Below are 18,558 nucleotides of genomic sequence, written 5' to 3'. Positions count from 1 at the left end.
AAAAAGTCAAAAAGAAGAAAGAAAAAGCAAAAAAGAAGAAAGCCAATAGACAAAGAACAGTTTAAAGCATATAACGAGATTTCCCAGCTACAATTAAATATGTGGGTGTATGCAGTGCTGGTTGAAGAGCATAGAGAAACAGAGAGATGACAGGGTGGGGATGAGGCAAAATTGGAAATAGAATTAACAGGCAGAAGGGATAAGAAGCTTTTTTCAAAGAGCAAAAGGGTAGAATATGGTTGAAGAGGTGAGAGAAGGACGCTGGTGTTATCCAGAGAAACTATATAGTCTGATTACTCCAGAGAGAAAGAGATGAAAAGGTAGGTAGGTGTAGAATTTACATCTACAGAATGGATTAAATGTGACTGTTTAAGCAAGCCAGTGACCAGAATTAATCAGGTCAGTGCTCCGATTTAAAAAAAAAAGGGGGGGGGGGAGGAGGGCAGCTCTCTAGCAATGATGGGCATGGTTTGATCCAAAGCGTCCAGCGGGAGTTCTGCCTTGGCAGCAGTGGGGAGAAGACTGGCGGCGCTCCAGTCCCTTCTTGAGCCAAGCGCCGCACCTTACTTTTTTGGGTGTGTAAACTCCCCGTGCCGGGGGCGCAGCTAAGGTGGGTCACGCTCTATATCCCAGGCCAGGCCTCGTTTCCAAATCCCAGTCTGAGCGCCCCACTGAAATTGCTGTAGACACAAACTCGCAGGCGATACCCTCAGGGCAATTCCAAGCCTCTTGCCTAGCCCTGGGGATGGAGCCAGAATCGCTGCTCCCTTCTCCTCCAGGTCAGGGTGGCGAGCAAGGATGGGGGTTCGCCTGGGAGTGCCTCGGGTCCGCTGGAGAGCGGGAAACCGGTCCCTCTGTGTCTCGACACCCGAAATACGAACTTGCAGGCAAATCTCCCAGTTTGAAGCCTTTCGCCTCCCCTCTAGGGATCCAGCCGAGCCAGAAGCACAAAGGCGAGTCGGCGCCCGGCCACTCCAGGTTGAGTTGGCGCGCGGGGAGTTGGCGCACACGCAATTATTTTCTCGGAGATTGTTTGGGATAAGTGCGTCTCCTGGAGAGCCGGAGACCGGGTCCCTCTGTGTCCCGAGCGGAGGTTTTTCTGTTCCCCAGTGACAGGGACTGTGTCTTGAGCAGTTTCAGCCTCTCTCTTTTCCCTCTCTCTCCCCTCAGAGGGGGATCGCCCCCATCCCTCTGCATCTCTGGTGCTGGCCCAATTTTATCTTCCCCAGTTCGCACTCACATTAGAAGGTTTTTGGAGTGGACTCTGTCTCCTTTTCCTCCCAAACTCCTCGATTCTGTAAGGGTTTCTATAGCTTCAGGATTTCTCCGTGTGAGATGTGGGGGCGAGTGCAATGTACGGAGCTCCCTACTTCTCCGCCATCTTGCCCCTCTCTTAAGTGCTACATCTGAGTCTTATGAAGACCAGCTCACCAGCGTGCATGCATGTATTCCACACCATAATTTTGTAGGGTCACAAAGGTGTGTTTTTACAAGTCCCCAGTTGCTGTAGAGTATATGGGCTGGAAGAAGTGACCTGCAGCAGGGAGACCATAGACCACAGGAGGGCAGAGAACAGACAGACAGACTGGGACGATGAATGCAGGGGAGAGGGAGGAAGATGGGGGGATCTGGCTTGGAGGCCTGGCAAGGCTGTCATTGAAGCAAGGTGACGGGGAGGAGCAGGAGTTGGAAACAAGAAACATACAGTCCATGTGCAGTGAGTGTGCACCGCGTGCGGGGCACCATCCGGAGCCTACTGCCTGCCCCAGGCCACTGGCTTCTCACCCCAACACTCAGAGGGACAGTTATGGCTGTGAATGTCCAGTCCGCCCCTGAAAACCCCAGGGTGGGTGCCCCGGTGCTCAGGCCTCTCCTGAGCTTGAGTCAGGGGTGCAGGGGGCTGAGGGAAGGAGCCATGAGGCAGATCAGATTCAACCAGGCCAAGTTTACCTTCCAGTTAATGAGTAATGAGCAGGGGGAGAGGGGAGGCCTGGGTTGCATGGTGGGGGAGGTGCCATGGCCATGGGTCCTGGAGGGAAATTCTCAGAAAGCAGTGTAGCAAGGACCCCATTCTGGCAGTTGGGGGCCAGGAGGGGACGGCAGTCCCTGTGCTCCCAGCCTGGCACCACCTCTGAAGGGTGAGGGTGGGGGGAGGGGGTGCAGCAGGGAAATCACTGCACTCAAGGGGGCATAAAGTGGGAGAGGGGTACCCGGGCTCCCCTGACCCAGAAATCACACCCACTTTCTTCCCTTTCTTCTCTCCTTCCTCCAGCTGGGGTGACCAGACGAAACACAGGACCCCAGTTCAATTGAAATTGCAGGCACACAGCAAACCCTTTGTTGGGGTTAAGTGCCTCCCAGAGACCCCAGTTAGCCTCTCCCCAGGCAGCCTGGCTCTCCCGCCCTCCATACCTGGAGTGCCGGGCAGGGTGCGCCAGCTAACGGGAATCCCATCCTCCAGGCCTCCTCCTCCCTCTCCCCTGCTGGCTTATCTTGCCTGCCATCCTTCTTCACACTTCTGGGCACAAATGCACATTCCCAAGGATGAAGCTTCCAAGAATCTCTTCCTTCTACCATCCCCACCTCTGCTTCTGCTTTCACCCCTCTGGTCACTTCCTGGAGGTCCGTGCCAGAGCCCTTCCCAGACCTCCTCCACCATGAGCATGAACCTTCCCTCCAAGCCCAACGCTCTGAAGCATCTTGGGTCCTTTGTCAAAACAACAGGAGCTATCCTGGATCCCATTGTTCAGACGGATTAACTGAGGTCTAGGAAAGCCAGAACCAAGCCTCGCTGGGAGGCACAGGCCAGCAGGAATACCTTCCCAAGAGAGTGAAACCAGAAACCCTGAATGTTTAAGGCTATAATGAAAAAGGGGGTGGGGGAAGAAAATGGAGTCAGGGAGCTTTGGGGGACCCTAGGAGGTACCCCAACCCCTGCTTGAGAAGTCAAATCTCAAACTTCTGGACAGTAAGCAGGTGCTTGCCTCCTCACTCCTTCCAAAGAAGGGGTGATGCAATCAAAGTAGACAGGGTCCAGGTTTGTTCTGTGTCTGCACACCTCCCCCACTCCAGGCATGCAGCCTAGGCCAGGAAAGGAGGCTGGTTTACAGGAAATCAGAGCCGGGTTGCCCGTTAACTCCTTCTTTGGAACCTTGGAAACCAGGCCTTTCAGAGATCGGGACACCCCCACCACATACCTGTTGCCTCCTGTGCCGTGGACTTTACAAACCCCCTCCCCCACTGCACAACTTGCTGGGAATCCAACAGACACACATCGAAATGACACTGAGGCAAAAATGCAAAGCTTTGCCAACATGCTGACAATGTGAGGCAGTGGGGAAATCCAGCAATTTCCTGCAAGGCCAGTAAGTATGTAATTCAGTACAATCATGGAGGGAAAGACAGCAATATCTTGCAGGGTTACTAATGCAAGTAGCACTTGGTCCAGGGTCATGTCCTTTCACGGCGATGAGAGCTGTGAAGTGTGTGCTAATACAGCCTCATCTGACCTGGGGAAACTGAGGTGCAGAGTGGTTATTAATCAAGTGCCCAAAGTATACCACTAATAAGTTCAGAGCTGGAAAGTGACGCAGGCTCAAGACTACTCACTGGAGAGGGCATGGCTTGTAACCAGGGAAGTCTGTCCATTGGGAAGAGGCCGGTTACTTGCACACAATGTAACAGGAGGGAGCTGCCTCTAAGAACAAGGAAGCTCTCTGGGCACTGATACTAAAGGATCTGGAAGGGATATGGTTTATGAAAAAAGCAGGGTGTGACCCAGGAAGACCAGGAAGAAGAGCATGCAGAAAATGCTGGTAATTTGTTTTTAAAACTTGCAAACATTTAACAATGCATACCTGTGAAAGGAAACAAGGGATTTGGTGGCACTGCGGCATGTGAGACCAGAGTGGCTGGCAGCAGGAAGAGGAGGCAAATTGCCTTTTCCCTGTACATCTACTTGGGCCCTTTAGGTGTTGAACCCTATGACTATCTTAGCTATTCATACAAAAAATTAAACACGATTTATAATAATAATATTTAATACTGGTAATAATATTCTAATGTGGATGTAAGACAGAAAAAAAGCGAGCAATGGGAACTTGCCTCACGGATGAGGAAAGCTTTTATTTTTTTTTAACCATTCTAGTCTCGCAGGCATCTTGACAAGGGTACATGAAGGGATCTCCAGGTTCCACTTGTATTAAAACACATGATCACAGGGAGAGTGAACTTCAACACATACTTCAAAGCCCAGCTGAAATGTCCACTCCTCTCAGAAGTCTTTCCTGACACTCCACAAAGCAGAGTTCTTCACTGGGAAGACACAGCATGGGGACTGGAGTGTCTGGGCTGCCTCTGTCCCCCAGCCTGACCACAGCATGGAAGAGGGGCTCTACCTACCAACATTGAGATGGGCCGCTCAGAAGGGATTGGTTAAACAATGTATGGCCAAAACCAGACTGGGCGCCAGGCACAACTATCTGGGGTGGGGAGCTCTCTGGCCCTCAGTGTTCCTACACCACTTAGTATGTATAACAGGGAAAGGTCTTTGTTCACCAACTGACCTTGACCCTGAGGAGACCATGGCAGGGGGAAGGTGTGTCCATGCTGCTGGAGGGCATGCCCTCCGGTTAGTTACCTCAGGACACACTGGCCCCAGGGATTGAAAAACTTGGGAAATGGTATTGAGAAATCTGGGGCAGCTCCAGGAGGGGGAGGCCACGGAGCTGTGGGCGGGGCTGAGGCCGGAGGCGGGGAGGCGGGAGCCAGATAAAAGGCAGCTTCCAACAGCCTCTGCTCATTCCCTCCCAATCCTCTCCCTCACTCCTCTGTCCCTCCACCTTCCCTGCACCATGGGGCCCGCCTCAGGCCCCAGCCTGCTGCTGCTGCTCACCAGCCTGCCCCTGGCACTGGGGGACCCCATGTGAGTGGTCATGCCCCTTCCCCAAACCAGGCTACTTGTGAGGTGGGAGTGGCATTTATGGGTTCAGGTCCCAGTAGAATCCAGGGTGCACATGGGTCTGTGGAGGCAGGGGTCAGCGGGTTGGGATGTGAATCCATTCCGCCTGCCTGTGAGCTCATGATTTCATGAGTTGGGTTTTCGTGGCATTCGGGGTAGTGACAGGAGGCGGATGTTTCTAGAACCAGGGGTCTGGAGGTTTGGGTGCATATGGTGTGTTCAGTGATTCTGTGCCTGCGGTGATTCGGAGGCCTCGAGATCTGACCTCACAGGATTTGGGAGCTCCGTGATGTGTGGGTGAGGGTGGGACCCTGGGTCCCTAGGAGGGCAGCTCCATCCTGCGCTCCACTGGCTCCTGCAGGTTCTCCATGATCACCCCCAATGTCCTGCGGCTGGAGAGTGAGGAGAAGGTACTGCTGGAGGCCCATGACCTGGACAATAACATTGCAGTCACGGTCAGCGTCTACGACTTTCCGGCCAAGAAGCAAGTGCTGTTCAGTGAGAACACTGCTCTGACCAGAGACAATGACCACTTGAGCACAGTCAGCATCAAGGTGGGTGCACCTGCTGATGTCCCTCCCCTCTCTGTGACTCCTCCTTCAATTACCCCCCCATCCTGAGCCCCTAGCTTTGACCCCTCTCCCGCCTGAAGTCCTCTAAGCTCCCGTCTGATTCCCCTTCTCATCCCCCCTCTGATCCCTACCCGCCTCTTGCCCTTACTCCCCCCCAGCACCTCTCTGCCCCCACCTGGGCACACGAGGGAGACCCCCAGGGAGGGACGGGCGCTCCTGGCAGGAGGGGCAGGCAGGAGGGGACCCACCAAAAGGCTGGGGCTGAATGTGGGCAAAGGGTCCGAGTTGGCATCTCAACGATTCTCTGGGCCATGCCTAGATCCCGGCCAGCAAGGAATTAACATCAGGGAAGGGGAAAAAATTCGTGACTGTCCAGGCGGACTTCGGGGGCACTGTGATGGAGAAGCTGGTCCTGGTCAGCTTTCACAGTGGGTACCTCTTCATCCAGACGGACAAGCCCATCTACACCCCAGGCTCCACAGGTGAGGGGCTGGGCGGTGGCTGGAGAGGGCCGGACAGACTGGGGGGGTGGGGCGCAGGTCCTCACTCACCCCCTCTTTCCTTCCCCCCATCTTCTAGTCTACTACCGGATCTTCACCGTCAACAATGACCTACTGCCCGTGGGCCGGACCGTTATCGTCACCATCCAGGTACCAGCCAGCCGGGGCCCCAGACATGCCCCGAGCGGAGACTCGGGGAGAGACAAAGAGATAGAGAGAGACAGAGAAAGAGACTCCAGAAAAGGCAGGACTGCAGAGGCCTAAAGGCACAGAAATGTGTAGAGTCACGGACACAGAAAGAGCCCTGGACACAAGGCAGAGATGCAGGGATACCGGTGCAGTGAGGCTTCTGCTGGTGGATTCTGGCTCCGGACAAACCTCTGGGGACGGTGTGACTCTGGACAGGTCACTTCTCTTCCTGGGCCTCAGTTTTCTCAGCTGAAGATTGGGATAACAGATTAAAAACTCTATGTAGTACAATCACTCTACTACAGCCAGGGGGCAGGCTCGAGCAGGTCCCACCCTCCTCCACCCAGAGCTCTCCAGGAGTTCCCACCTCCTTGGGGTAAAAGCCTAAGTCTACCTGGCAGTCCCCAAGGCCCTGTAGGATTTACCCTGGCCCCTGCCTATCCTCCCCTCCTCCCTCTCTTCCCCTCACTCACTCTGCTCCAGTCACATGGGCCTCCTTATTTTATCTCCAACTTCCATGGGTGGGTTGCTCCAGGACCTTTGCATAGGCTGTTTCCTCCTTAACCAGAAAGCCATCTTCCTACAAATAGCCGCGTGGATGGCTGTATCACTTCATTCACGTCTCTGCTCAGATGCCACCGATGGCCCAATCTCACAGAGAGGCCTCTCTGAGCATCCTGTAAAATTTCAAGCGCCCCCCCCCCCAACACACACACATCCTCCATTCTCTTCTCTTCCTGTCATCTCCTTTAGGCATCCTATAAATTGGATTTGTTCATTTGCTAACAGCCCCCTCCCCAGACCTCCACAGAACCTAAATTCCATACAGGATGGGTGCTTGGCATATAGTAAGTTCATTAAAATTTACTAGGAGAGGGAGGAAGGGGGAGAGGGAGAATGGAAGGAGGAAGTGAAGGACCGAGGGAAGAGGTAGGTGGTTTTGGAGGTCATCACTGGTGTTTCCTGAGATCACGCGAAGGCAACAGGGCCCAGGTTCTGGCACCCGTGAGCTGACTGTGGGGATCAGTGGGATTTGTGGGGAACGGAGAACACACATCTAAAGGTACAGCCTCTGCCCAGTTCCAGCCAAATGTCGCTATGTGCCACCAGGAACCCGTATGCACAGTTACCCCAACTTCCAAGAGCCGCCAGAGCCAGATTTTTACATGATGTCTCCTGATGTTTAATTATTGGCATCAAATGAAATCCTCTGTATTAGGTTGAACCACATGAAATTGCTATTCTTGTAGGTCAAGAAGTCGAAGGTAAGCAATGCTGTGTGGCTCAGCGCCCATACAATGCTTACCACTGGGTCCTGCACAAAGTAGGTGATAAATGCTAGTTACTATCAGCATTCAGACAGCCATTGATGATAGTGAGCCCCGGCTGACATGAACCATGTCCCAAATCAGTGAGGTCGGGGCTATAGTTCTCTCCTGTTTCTAGATGGGCACACGGAGCACAGAAATGTCCAGTAACTTGCCCAAGGTATCATAGCCGGTAAAAGGCAGTGTGGACATGTGAACCCAGGCTGACTGACTCAAGTCCATGTTCATAACCACTGCCCCAGTAGTCGTGACACAGAGTGTCCAGACACAGAGAGGAGGAAGAGAGCCTGGGGGCTAAGCCAGCTCTCTGAAGAGACACACCCTCCCTGTCTCCACAGACTCCCGACAATATTACCATCAAGCAGGACTCCCTGTCTTCTCAGAACCAGGTTGGCATCCTGTCCCAGTCTTGGAGCATCCCGGAGCTGGTCAAGTATGTCAGGCCCTCCTAGAGGGGGTTCGCTATGCCAAGGGAGGGTGTGGGGCCGCCGGGTCTGGCTGGCTCACTCCCCTGCCTTCCCCACAGTACAGGGCAGTGGAAGATACAAGCCCACTATGAAGATGCCCCACAGCAGGTCTTCTCTACTGAGTTCGAGGTGAAGGAGTACGGTAAGAGGAGGAAGGAGCCAGGGTGGGGGGTCCCCCAGTCACAGGCCCAGTGCTGACACCCTACAGGTGCCTTCTCGTCCCCCAGTGCTGCCCAGTTTTGAGGTCCAAGTGGAGCCTACAGAGAAATTCTACTACATTGATGACCCACAGGGCCTGGAGGTCACCATCACAGCCAGGTGAGGGCTAGATGCTAGCCAGGGAGCTAGGGGTGGAGCCAGGTAGGGGCCAGGTGAGGGACCCTGGGTGGGGTGCGGCCAGCTGTGGGACCAGCTGTGGGCTGAGTGGGCCAGGAAAGCATCTGAGACTCTCTTGCCTCTCAGGTTCTTGTACGGGAAGAATGTGGATGGAATAGCCTTCGTCATCTTTGGGGTCCAGGATGGTGACCAGAGGATTTCGCTGCCCCAGTCCCTCACCCGTGTTCAGGTGCTCTGCCCGCCCCCTCCCCCCAGCCTCCTCCACTTTGGACTTGCCCCTCCCTCACCGGATCCCCTCCCCTTCTCTGAGCCTCCTTTCCTCCCCCAGATCAATGACGGCACTGGGGATGCCAGGCTGGAACGATAGGTCCTGCTGGCCGGGGTAGAACCCTCCTGAGCAGATGCCCTGGTGGGGAAGTCGTTGTACGTGTCCGTCACTGTTATCTTGCACTCAGGTGAGGCCCTGTCTGAGGAAAGAGACCCAAATGAGGGGGGAGGCCCAGTCTGAGGGCAGAGGCCCAGAATGGAGGTGGATTGCAGTGTGACAGGGGAGAACCAGTCTGAGGGCAGAGGCCAAGTGTAAGAGAGGAAGCCCAGGTGGAAGTGATACCCAGTTAGACAAAGGAGATCCATTCTGGGCGGGGGTGGGGGAGATTCAGAGTGAATCTGGGATCTAGTCTAGAGGGGAGGGGCATTCTGAGGAGGGGAGGCCAGAATGAAGGTTGGGCCCAGACTGACAGAGGAGGCCAGTCTGATGCAGAAGGCCCAGTCTGAGGGAGGCCCTGTCTAAGGTGTGGTCCAACTGGAGGGGTGGCCCAGGAACCTGTCCTCATGGCTGGCCCCCTCAGGCAGCGACATGGTGGAGGCAGAGCGCAGCGGGATCCCCATCGTGACCTCCCCCTACCAGATCCACTTCACCAAGACGTCCAAGTTCTTCAAACCAGGCATGCCCTTTGACCTCATGGTGAGACCTGGGGTGGGGCTGCACCCTCCACCCTGCTCCTGAGCACCGGCCACGCCTCTGGGTCCACCTGAACCCTCACCAGCTGCCCTTGCACTGCACCCACAGGTGTTCGTGACCAACCCCGACGGCTCCCCAGCACGTAACGTCCCCATGGTGACCCAGTACTCCAAAGCACGTTCCCTCACCCAGGCTGACGGTGTGGCCAAGCTGATCATCAACACACACAAAACCTATACGTCCCTGCCCATCACCGTAAGTCCTTGGCCCCCTCGAGCCCCACGCCCACGAGATAGGGGACTCTCTTTGTAGGAAAGGACTCTGTCGTCTTCCACAGTCATCCTGCCCTGTGAGGAATGGGGTCCTTTTATTTGCATCAGGGGATCTTGCCATTCACACAGACATGTTTTCATCTGCATAGAGGGGTTCTCCTCTGCACAGGGGTCTGGCCATCTGCATAGCTATCTTCTAAGGATCCAGTGATTGCATGCGATCCGACCACCTGGATATTCCAAAACAACCTCCCCGTCCTCAGACCCTTAACTTAATCCCGCTTGCAGAGTCCCTCTGGCCACAGAAGGTCTCAGGGATTAGGACATGGACACGTTTGGGCGGCCGGCACTCATCCCCCTTTCCTCGCCCAGGTGAGCACTAAGAAGGAAGGCATCCCAGAGTCACGACAGGCCAACAGGACTATGACCGCCCAGCCCTACAGCACCATGAGCAATAACTACCTGCATATCTCTGTGCCTCGTGTGGAGCTCACGCCAGGGGAAGATCTCAACGTCAACTTCCACCTGCGGATTGACCCCACCACCACCCAGGAGAGCAATATCCGCTACTTCACCTACCTGGTCCGTGCCCTCTAGGGTCCCAGGCCCTTCCTCCTTCTTCTGCAGCACCCCCTTCCAGGGTCATCCCATCCCCCCTCACCTTGCTGATTCCTCCTATGCCAACCTGTCTCCCCCAGATCATGAACAAAGGGAAGCTGTTGACGGTGGAGCGCCTGACGCGGGAGCCCGGCCAGGACGTGTACGCACTGCCTCTGACCATCACTGTGGACTTCATTCCTTCCTTCCGCCTGGTAGCTTATTACACCTTCATTAACAACAAAGGCCAGAGGGAGGTGGTGGCCGATTCCGTGTGGGTGGATGTCAAGGACTCCTGTGTGGGCAAGGTAAGCTTCTGGAGCCTTCCTCTGCACCCACCTTGGGACTCCCCGTCTGGCCAGGGCTGTCTCCGTCTCTGCCTCTCTCCGCCTTCTGGGTGGGCTCCCCAGCTGAGCTGCGCCTTCTCCTTTTCCAGCTCCTTGTCTCCCCACCTCTGTTTCAGCCTCAGTACCTCCCTCTCCCCTGGCCTTTCTGCCTTCATTCTGTCTGTCTCCACCTTCCTCCCCTTCCTGGTCAGCGCAGCACACATGCCCTCCCCTGACTGCTGATGGAGATCGGGCCTGGCAGGACTGACTCCTCACTCCTGCCCCTGTGCCCACCCCCCCCCAACAGCTGGTGGTGAAAGGCGGCAGGAAGGAAGAGAGGGTGTACCTACCTGGGCAGCAGATGACCCTCAAGATCGAGGGTGACCAGGGGGCCCGAGTGGGGCTCGTGGCGGTGGACAAGGGGGTGTACGTGCTGAACAAGAAGAACAGGTTAACTCAGAGCAAGGTGAGCCCTTGCCGCTGTGGTTTGTGGGAAGGGGGCGGAGGCAAAGGGGTGAGGCTCCGAAGGGCACTGGAGGTGGGGTCAGGCTTGGGCTGAAAGGAGGTCTGGGGGACACAGACGTGGGGCCGAAGTGAAGGCTGCGGATGTGGGCGCACGTGGAGGAGGCGCGCTGGGAGGGGGTGGAGGTGCGCACACAGCTCTGAGGGGGGCCTGGGACCAGAACGCAGGGGCGGCGGGGCATGTAGGCCTGGGGATGCAGGCCTCCGCGTGACCCCTGCCCGCCCCACAGATCTGGGACGTGGTGGAGAAGGCAGACATCGGCTGCACCGCGGGCAGCGGGAAGGACTATGCCGGCGTCTTCACGGACGCAGGGCTGGCCTTCAGGACCAACAAAGACCTGCAGACTCCGGACAGGACAGGTGAGGGCCGGGGAGGGGGGGCCTCCCCCAGTCGCTGAGAGCAGGTGGAGGGCACTGTTCTGAGGCGGCAGGCCCTGGCTGCAAGTCCTGCCCCAGCCACCATCTAGCGGATCACTGCTTTCGGAGCCTCGCTTTCCTCATCTGTCAAATGGGAGCACCAACGCTCCTCCCTCAAGGCTACTGAGAGGGGTACGTCAGGAACCCACAGCTAGGGCTTAATCCGTCTTGTTCGCGTGTCCCCCTCCCCTCAGAGCTGGAGTGCCCCAAACCAGCTGCCCGGCGCCGTCGCTCCGTGATGCTCATGGAGAAGAGGATGGACAAAGGTGGGGGTCCCCGTTCTGCCTCCGAACCCTGCCCATCAGGGGCCCAGCCCTGGAGGGAGGAGGGCAGGGCTGGGCTGTGGGGATGTTCCACCTGCTTCGAAGCCGCGGCTGAGGGCCTGACGGCTGTCGTGTCCCCACAGCGGGTCAGTACCCGAAGGAGGTGCGCAAGTGCTGTGAACACGGCATGCGGGAGAACCCCATGAAGTTCCCCTGCGAGCGCAGGGCCCGGTACATCCAGCTCGGGGCCTCGTGCGTGAAGGCCTTCCTGGACTGTTGCAACTACATCACCCAGCTGAGGCTCAACCACATCCGCAGCGCCCACCTGGGGCTGGCCCGGAGTGAGTGCCCTGCCTGTGGGCCGGCCTGAGGGGGGGGCTTGGTCAGAGGGGGCAGGGCCTGGTCTGAGGGGGGAGACCAGCCAAAGTGGGGAGAACTGGCCTGAGAGATGGACTGATCTGAGTGTAGACGCCCAATTGGGGGGAATAGGCTAGCCCAGACTTGGGAGGCTCAGTGGGAGGAGGGAGACCTGGTCTGATAGAGAAGGTCATGGTCTGAGGGAGGAGGCCCAGCTAGAATGGAGAGGCTCTGTTAAGGAGGGGAGGCCTGGTCTGACGGAAAAGGGCATAGTGGGAAGGGACAGGACCTATCTGAGGGGAAGGGGCCTGTTTGGGGGTCGGATGCCTCTGTCTGAGGGGGGAGGAGGGCCAGAGAAGGGAGTGTGCACCCCTCTGTGGAGGAAGCAGAAGCTGTCTGAGGGGAGAGGGGGCCCTGTCTGAAGGGGGAGGATGCTTCTGTCTGAGATGGATTTTTAGCTCTCCTTTACCAAAGAAAACCCACAGGGAGCCCACCGTGCCGGGGGCATCACGGCACTTTGCATGAGGGTCACCCTGGGAGGTCCCCCGCTCGGCCAACTGGTCCCGATTGCTCTTTTAACCACTGTGTGCAGAGCGGCGGCTGCTCTGCTGACCCTTCTCACTGGCCGTTTGAACACTTCTCTTGCACATCGTTTCCGTGGGGGACCAGAAACGGTGTCGTCCAAATTGGGCTCCAAGAACAAAGGCCAGTGCGAGCAGCTCGTGAAACCGAGGGAAATTTCCTTATCAACCACAGGATGAAAAGTCACAACACAGAACCCCTTTGTTTAAAAACTAAGGAAGATGCGGAAACATCACAGCAGCAGGCTGCCCGATCCAAGCAAACATACTCATCTCTTTTGGGTTGGGATTTTTGTTGTTGTTGTTGTTTTGGTCTTTAAAGAGTCTCAAACAGAAAAGGGAGAAATGGGCATTAAACCCAATTAGCTCCATGTGGAATTTCTAGAAGCAAAGATACTCTCCCACAAAACCACAGCACAGTCATCAGAGTTCGGGCATTAGTGGTGACTTGTTACCACCTCCAAACCCTCCAACCCCACTCAGGTTTGCCAGTTGTTTCCCTTTGGCTTGGGTGGTCTGGTTTGGTTTGGGTCCTTTATAGGAAAAGGTTCTGGTCCAGGAACAGACGTCATATTTACTGGTGGGTTCTCCTTAGTGTCTTTGGGTCTGCTCAACCCCTGGCAGTGCATCCTTCTTAGTGACTTTCACGTCCAGCTGTTGGGGGGCTGTCCCACGGTCTGGGCTGGCTCCATGCGTCCTCATAGTGACCCCCAGGCTTTGCATTTGGGGGCAGCACTGTCACAGAAGAGACATTTGGATTCTCAGTGCATCATATCAGGAGCCTAAAGACATTGATTCGCGTGTTGTGGTTCCCTGAGCCCTGATCACATGATTAAGGGGCCGTCTGCTGGGTCCCTCCACTGTGGACTTCCTCTTTATTCCTGTATAGTCAATGTTTAAACCTCTTTGTGCTGACAGATAATGGCAGAATTTAAGCCAAGGGAAATTTCCCCCAAAATCAATTTTTACGTAGCCTGTATGACAGTAGATATAGATTGCTTGTTTTTTAGGTGTTGAGTTTGGTAAGGTCTTTATAGATTTCAGATACTAGCCCTTTTCTGCTATGTCATTTGCAAACATCTTCTCTCATTCCATTTGTTGTCTTTTAGTTTTGTTGATTGTTTCCTTTGCTGTGCAGAAGCTTTTTGCCTTAATGGAGTCCCAAATAGTTAGTTTTTCCTTTATTTCCCTTGCCTTCGGAGCCATGTTAAGTAAGAAGTTGCTGCAGGTGAAGACAAAGAGGTTGCTGCCTGTTTTCTCATATAGGATCTTGATGGTTTCCTGTCTCACATTTAGGTCTTTCATCCATTTTCAATTTATTTTTGTGTGGTGTTAGAAAGTAGTCCAGTTTCATTCTTCGGCACGTTGCTGCCCAGTACTCCCAGCACCCTTTGCTAAAGAGACTGTCTTTTTTTCCATTGGATATTCTTTTCTGCTTTGTGGGAGATTAGTTGGCCATACATTTATGGGTCCATTTCTGGGTTCTGTTCTATTCCACTGGTCAATGTGTCTGTCTTTGTGACAATACCATACTGTCTTGATGATTACCGCTTTGTAATACAGACTTAAGTCCAGGACTGTGATGCCTTCACCTTTGGTTTTTGTTTAGTTTTGTTTTTTTCACCATTGCTTTGGCTGTTTGGGGTCTTTTGGGGTTTCATAAAAATTTAGGATTGTTTGTTCTAGCTCTGTGAAGACTGCTGGTGCTATTTTCATTGGGATTGAATTGAATGTGTAAGATTGCTTCAGGTAGCATCAACATTTTAACAATATTTGTGCTTCCAATCCATGAGCATGGACTGTTTTTCCATTTCTTTGTGTCTTTTCAATTTCTTTTATAAAATTTTTCTATAGGTGTCAGCATACAGATCTTTTACCTCTTTGGTTAGGCTTATTTCTAGGTATTTCATGGTTCTTGGTGTAATTGTAAATGGGATTTATTCCTTGATTTCTCTTTCTGCTGCTTCATTATTGGTGTATAGAAATGTAACCAATTTCTCTACATTGATTTTACATCCTGCGACTTTGCTGAATTCATGTATCAGTTCCTAGCAGTTTGGGTGGAGTCTTTTGCGTTTTCCAGGTAGAGTATCATGTCATCTGTGAAGAGTGAAAGTCTGGCTTCTTCTTTGCCAATTTGGATGACTTTTATTTCATTTTGTTGTCTAATTGCTGAGGCTACGATGTCCAACACTGCGTTTAACAACAGTGGTGAGAGTGCGCATCCCCGTCATGTTCATGATCTTCATGGGAAAGCTCTGTTTTTTTCCCCACTGAGGATATTAGCTGCGGGCCTTTCATATATGGCTTTGATGATAAGGTATGTTCCTTCTACTCCAATCTTACTGAGGGTTTTTATTAACAATGGATGCTGTATTTTGTTAAATACTTTTTCTGCATCTACTTACAGGATCCTATGGTTCTTATTTTTTAATTTTTTAAACATTTATTTATTATCAAGAAACAGAGAGAGACAGGGCATGAGGAGGGGAGGGGCAGAGAGAAGGGGAGACACAGAATCTGAAGCAGGCTCTGGGCTCTGAGCTGTCAGCACAGAACCCGATTTGGGGCTTGAACCCAACAAACTGCTAGGTCATGACCTGGGCCAAAGTCAGACACTTACCTGACAGATCCACCCAGTGCCCCAGGATCCTATGGTTCTTATCCTTTCTTCTATTGATGTGATGTATCATGTTGATTGATTTGTAAATATTGAACCAGTACTGTAGCCCAGGAATGAATCAGACTCAATCATAGTGAAGCATTCTTTTAATATACTGCTGAATTCGATTTGCTCGTATCTTTTGAGAATTTTTACATCCATATTCATCAGAGATATTGGCCTGTAATTTTCCTTTTTAGTAGGGTCTTTGTCTGGATTGGCAATCAAGGTAATGTTGGCTTCATAGAATGAGTCTGGAGCTTTCATTCCATTTCTGTCTTTGGAACAGCTTCAGGAGAATAGGTATGAACTCTTGTTTTAAATGTCTGGTAGAATTCCTCTGAGAAACCATCTTACCCAGGACTCTTATTTGTTGAGAGATTTTTGATAACCTATTCAATGTCTTCAGTGGTTATGGGTCTGTTCAAATTTTCTATTTCTTCCCTTTTGAGTTTTGGTAGTGCATGGGTGTCTAGGAATTTGTCCATTTCTTCTAGATTGTCCAGTTTGTTGGCATATCATTTTTCATTGCATTCTCAAATAATTGTATTTCTGTGGCATTGGTTGTGTTGCTCCTCTTTCATTCATGATTTTATCTGTTGGGTCCTCTCGCTTTTCTTTTTGAGAAGCCTGGCTAGGGGGTTATCAATTTTATTTATTCTTTCACAAAACCATCTCTTACACTATATCAGAACTATTGATCTGTTCTACTAGGTTGTCTTTTTTTTGGATTCTATATTATTTATTTCTGCTCTTATCTTTATTATTTATCTCCTGCTGCTGGCCATGGGCTTTCTTTTTGCTGCTGCCTTTCTAGTTCCTTTAGATGTGAGGTTAGGTTATGCATTTGGGACCTTTCTTGCTTCTTGAGATTGGCCTGAATTGCAATGCATTGTCCTTTTAGAACTGCTTTTGCTGCATCCCAAAGGGTTTGGCTGTCATGTTTTCATTTTCATTTGTCTCCATACATTTTTAAATTTCTCCTTTAATATCCCGGTTGACTCATTCATTCTTTAGTAGGATGTACTTTAATGTCCAAGTGTTTGGGGGCTTTCCATTTTTTTTCTTGTGGATTATTTCAAGTTTCACAGTGTGATTGGAAAATATTCATGGTATAATCACAATCCTTTTATACTTGCTGAGGGCTATTTTGTGACCCAATATGTGATCTATTTTCAAGAATGTTCCATGTGCCCTTGAGAAGAATGTATATTCTGCTGCTTTGGGATGAAAAGTTCTGAATATATGTTAACTTCATCTGGTCCAATGTGTCATTCAGAGCCATTGTTTCCTTACTAATTTTCTGCCTAGATGATCTTTCCATTGCAGTAAGTAGAGTATTAAAGTCTCCTCCAAGGCAATGATATTACCTATATGTTTGTTTATGTTTGTGATTAATTGATTTCTATATCTAGGTTCTCTCATTTTGGGGGCATAAATATTTACAATTGTTAGTTCTTGATAATGGAACCCTCAATTATGATATAATGCCCTTCTTCATCTCTTGTTACAGTCTTTGTTTTAAAATATAGTTTGTCTGGTACAAGTATGGCTACTCCGGCTTTCTTTTGACATCCAATAGCATCACAGATGGCTCTCCATCCCTTCACATGTCCACAGGTCTAAAATGAGTCTCTTGTAGGCAACATATAGATGGATCTTGTTTTTTATCCATTCTGATACCCTATGTTACCCTATGTCTTTTGATTGGGGAATTTAGTCCATTTACATTTAGAGTGATTATCAAAAGAGATGGACTTAGTGTCATTGTGTTATCTGCAGGTTTCACACTTATGGTGCTGTCTCTGGTCCTTTACAGTCTTTGCTGCTTTCCACTCACAGAGTCCCCATTAGGCTCTCCTACAGGACTGATTTAGTGGTCATGAATTCCTTCAGTTTTTTGGTTTTTTTCTTAATTCTTTTAATGTTTTATTTATTTCTGAGAGAGAGAGAGAGAGAGAGTGAGCAGAGGAAGGTCAGAGAGAGATGGAGACAGAATCTGAAACAGGTTCTAGGCTCTGAGCTGGCTGTAAGCACAAAGCCCAACACGGGACTTGAACCCATGAACCGCAAGATCATGACCTAAGCCAAAGTCAGAAGCTTAACTGACTGAGCCACCCAGGCGCCCTGAACTCCTTCAGTTTTTGTTTGTCTGGGAAAGCCTTTACCTCTCCATCTATCCTGAATGACAGCATTCCTGGATAAAGGATTCTTGGCTGCGTATTTTTCCTATTCAGCACATTGAATATTTCTTGCTACTTCCTTCTGGCCTGCCAAATTTCAGTGGACAGCTTGCTACTACCCTTTTGTGTCTACTCTTGTAGGCTAAGGCCCATTTTTCCCTAGTTGCTTTCAGAATTCTCTCTTTATCTTTGTATTTTGCCAGTTCCACTGTGATATGTCATAGTGTTGACCTGTTTTGTTGATTTTGAAAGGAGTTCCCTTTGCTTCTAGACTTAGATGCCTATTTCCTTCCCCAGATGAGGGAAGCTCTCAGCCATAATTTATTCAAATAAACCTCTGCTCCTTTCTCTCTCTTCTTCTGGAACTTCCGTGATATGGAAGAAGAATCCATTAGGTCTTTTTCATTTTATGGAATCACTTAGGTCTCTAATTCTCCCCTCATGGCCTAGTAACTTCCTCACCCTCTTTTTTTCAGCTTCATCATTTCCCATAATTTTATCTTCTATTTCACCTATTCTCTACTCTACTTCTTCCATCCTTGCTATCACTGCAGCTGGGTTATTTTGCATCTCATTTACAGCATTTCTTAATTCATCATGATTATTTCATAGGTATTTGGTCTCTTCAGCAATAGATTTCTGCTGTCTCCTAGGCTTTTTTCAGGCCCAGCTACCAGTCTTATGACTGTTATTCTAAATTCTTGTTCAGAAATATTGTTTATATCTGTTTGAACAATACTCAACTGCTTTCCTGTTCCCTGAAGCCCCACCGTGTTGATGTTGGGGAGAAATGGCGGCACCCCAGTCTCTCCTCCCCCGCCCCCCACCCGACTGACTGTGTCAAACCATGCTGTTCAGGCTGCCCACGGGGTGGGGGCCGGTTTGTCCACAGCCTCCCGAGCCTCCTAGGCGCTCAGCTGAGATGCAAACCCTGATGTCTTAAAGGATTCCCCCTGCCCACCCCTGTTACAGCGCGGACCGAGTTCTGGGGTAGAGCCTTTCCCCCCAGCCAACATGGCTGGTGCCTGCAAGGTCTTTTGTCCGGGGGGGGGGGTGTCACTAAAC

The 18,558-nt window shown here is 51.6% G+C and overlaps 1 protein-coding gene across 1 annotated transcript in view; it reads left to right on the top strand.

Annotated features, from left to right (window-relative positions):
- The first annotated feature begins 4,819 nt into the window (after positions 1 to 4,819).
- Positions 4,820 to 18,558, top strand: part of LOC120223290 (complement C3-like) — a 36,286-nt gene continuing 22,547 nt past the window's right edge. The window contains 17 exon segments of the mRNA XM_039221334.1: positions 4,820 to 4,924; positions 5,322 to 5,514; positions 5,852 to 6,014; positions 6,112 to 6,182; positions 7,888 to 7,982; positions 8,076 to 8,158; positions 8,244 to 8,334; positions 8,479 to 8,581; positions 8,681 to 8,807; positions 9,201 to 9,316; positions 9,422 to 9,568; positions 9,958 to 10,167; positions 10,284 to 10,490; positions 10,816 to 10,974; positions 11,261 to 11,390; positions 11,642 to 11,713; positions 11,854 to 12,051. Of these exon segments, the coding sequence (XP_039077265.1) occupies positions 4,854 to 4,924; positions 5,322 to 5,514; positions 5,852 to 6,014; positions 6,112 to 6,182; positions 7,888 to 7,982; positions 8,076 to 8,158; positions 8,244 to 8,334; positions 8,479 to 8,581; positions 8,681 to 8,807; positions 9,201 to 9,316; positions 9,422 to 9,568; positions 9,958 to 10,167; positions 10,284 to 10,490; positions 10,816 to 10,974; positions 11,261 to 11,390; positions 11,642 to 11,713; positions 11,854 to 12,051 (2,236 nt within the window). The 5' untranslated portion in view covers positions 4,820 to 4,853.

The sequence above is a fragment of the Hyaena hyaena genome, unplaced genomic scaffold (genome assembly GCF_003009895.1).
Source record: "Hyaena hyaena isolate Hyena2069 unplaced genomic scaffold, ASM300989v1 scaffold_988, whole genome shotgun sequence".
In the NCBI taxonomy this organism is placed as follows: domain Eukaryota; kingdom Metazoa; phylum Chordata; class Mammalia; order Carnivora; family Hyaenidae; genus Hyaena; species Hyaena hyaena.
This window is presented reverse-complemented; position numbering and strand designations above follow the sequence as displayed.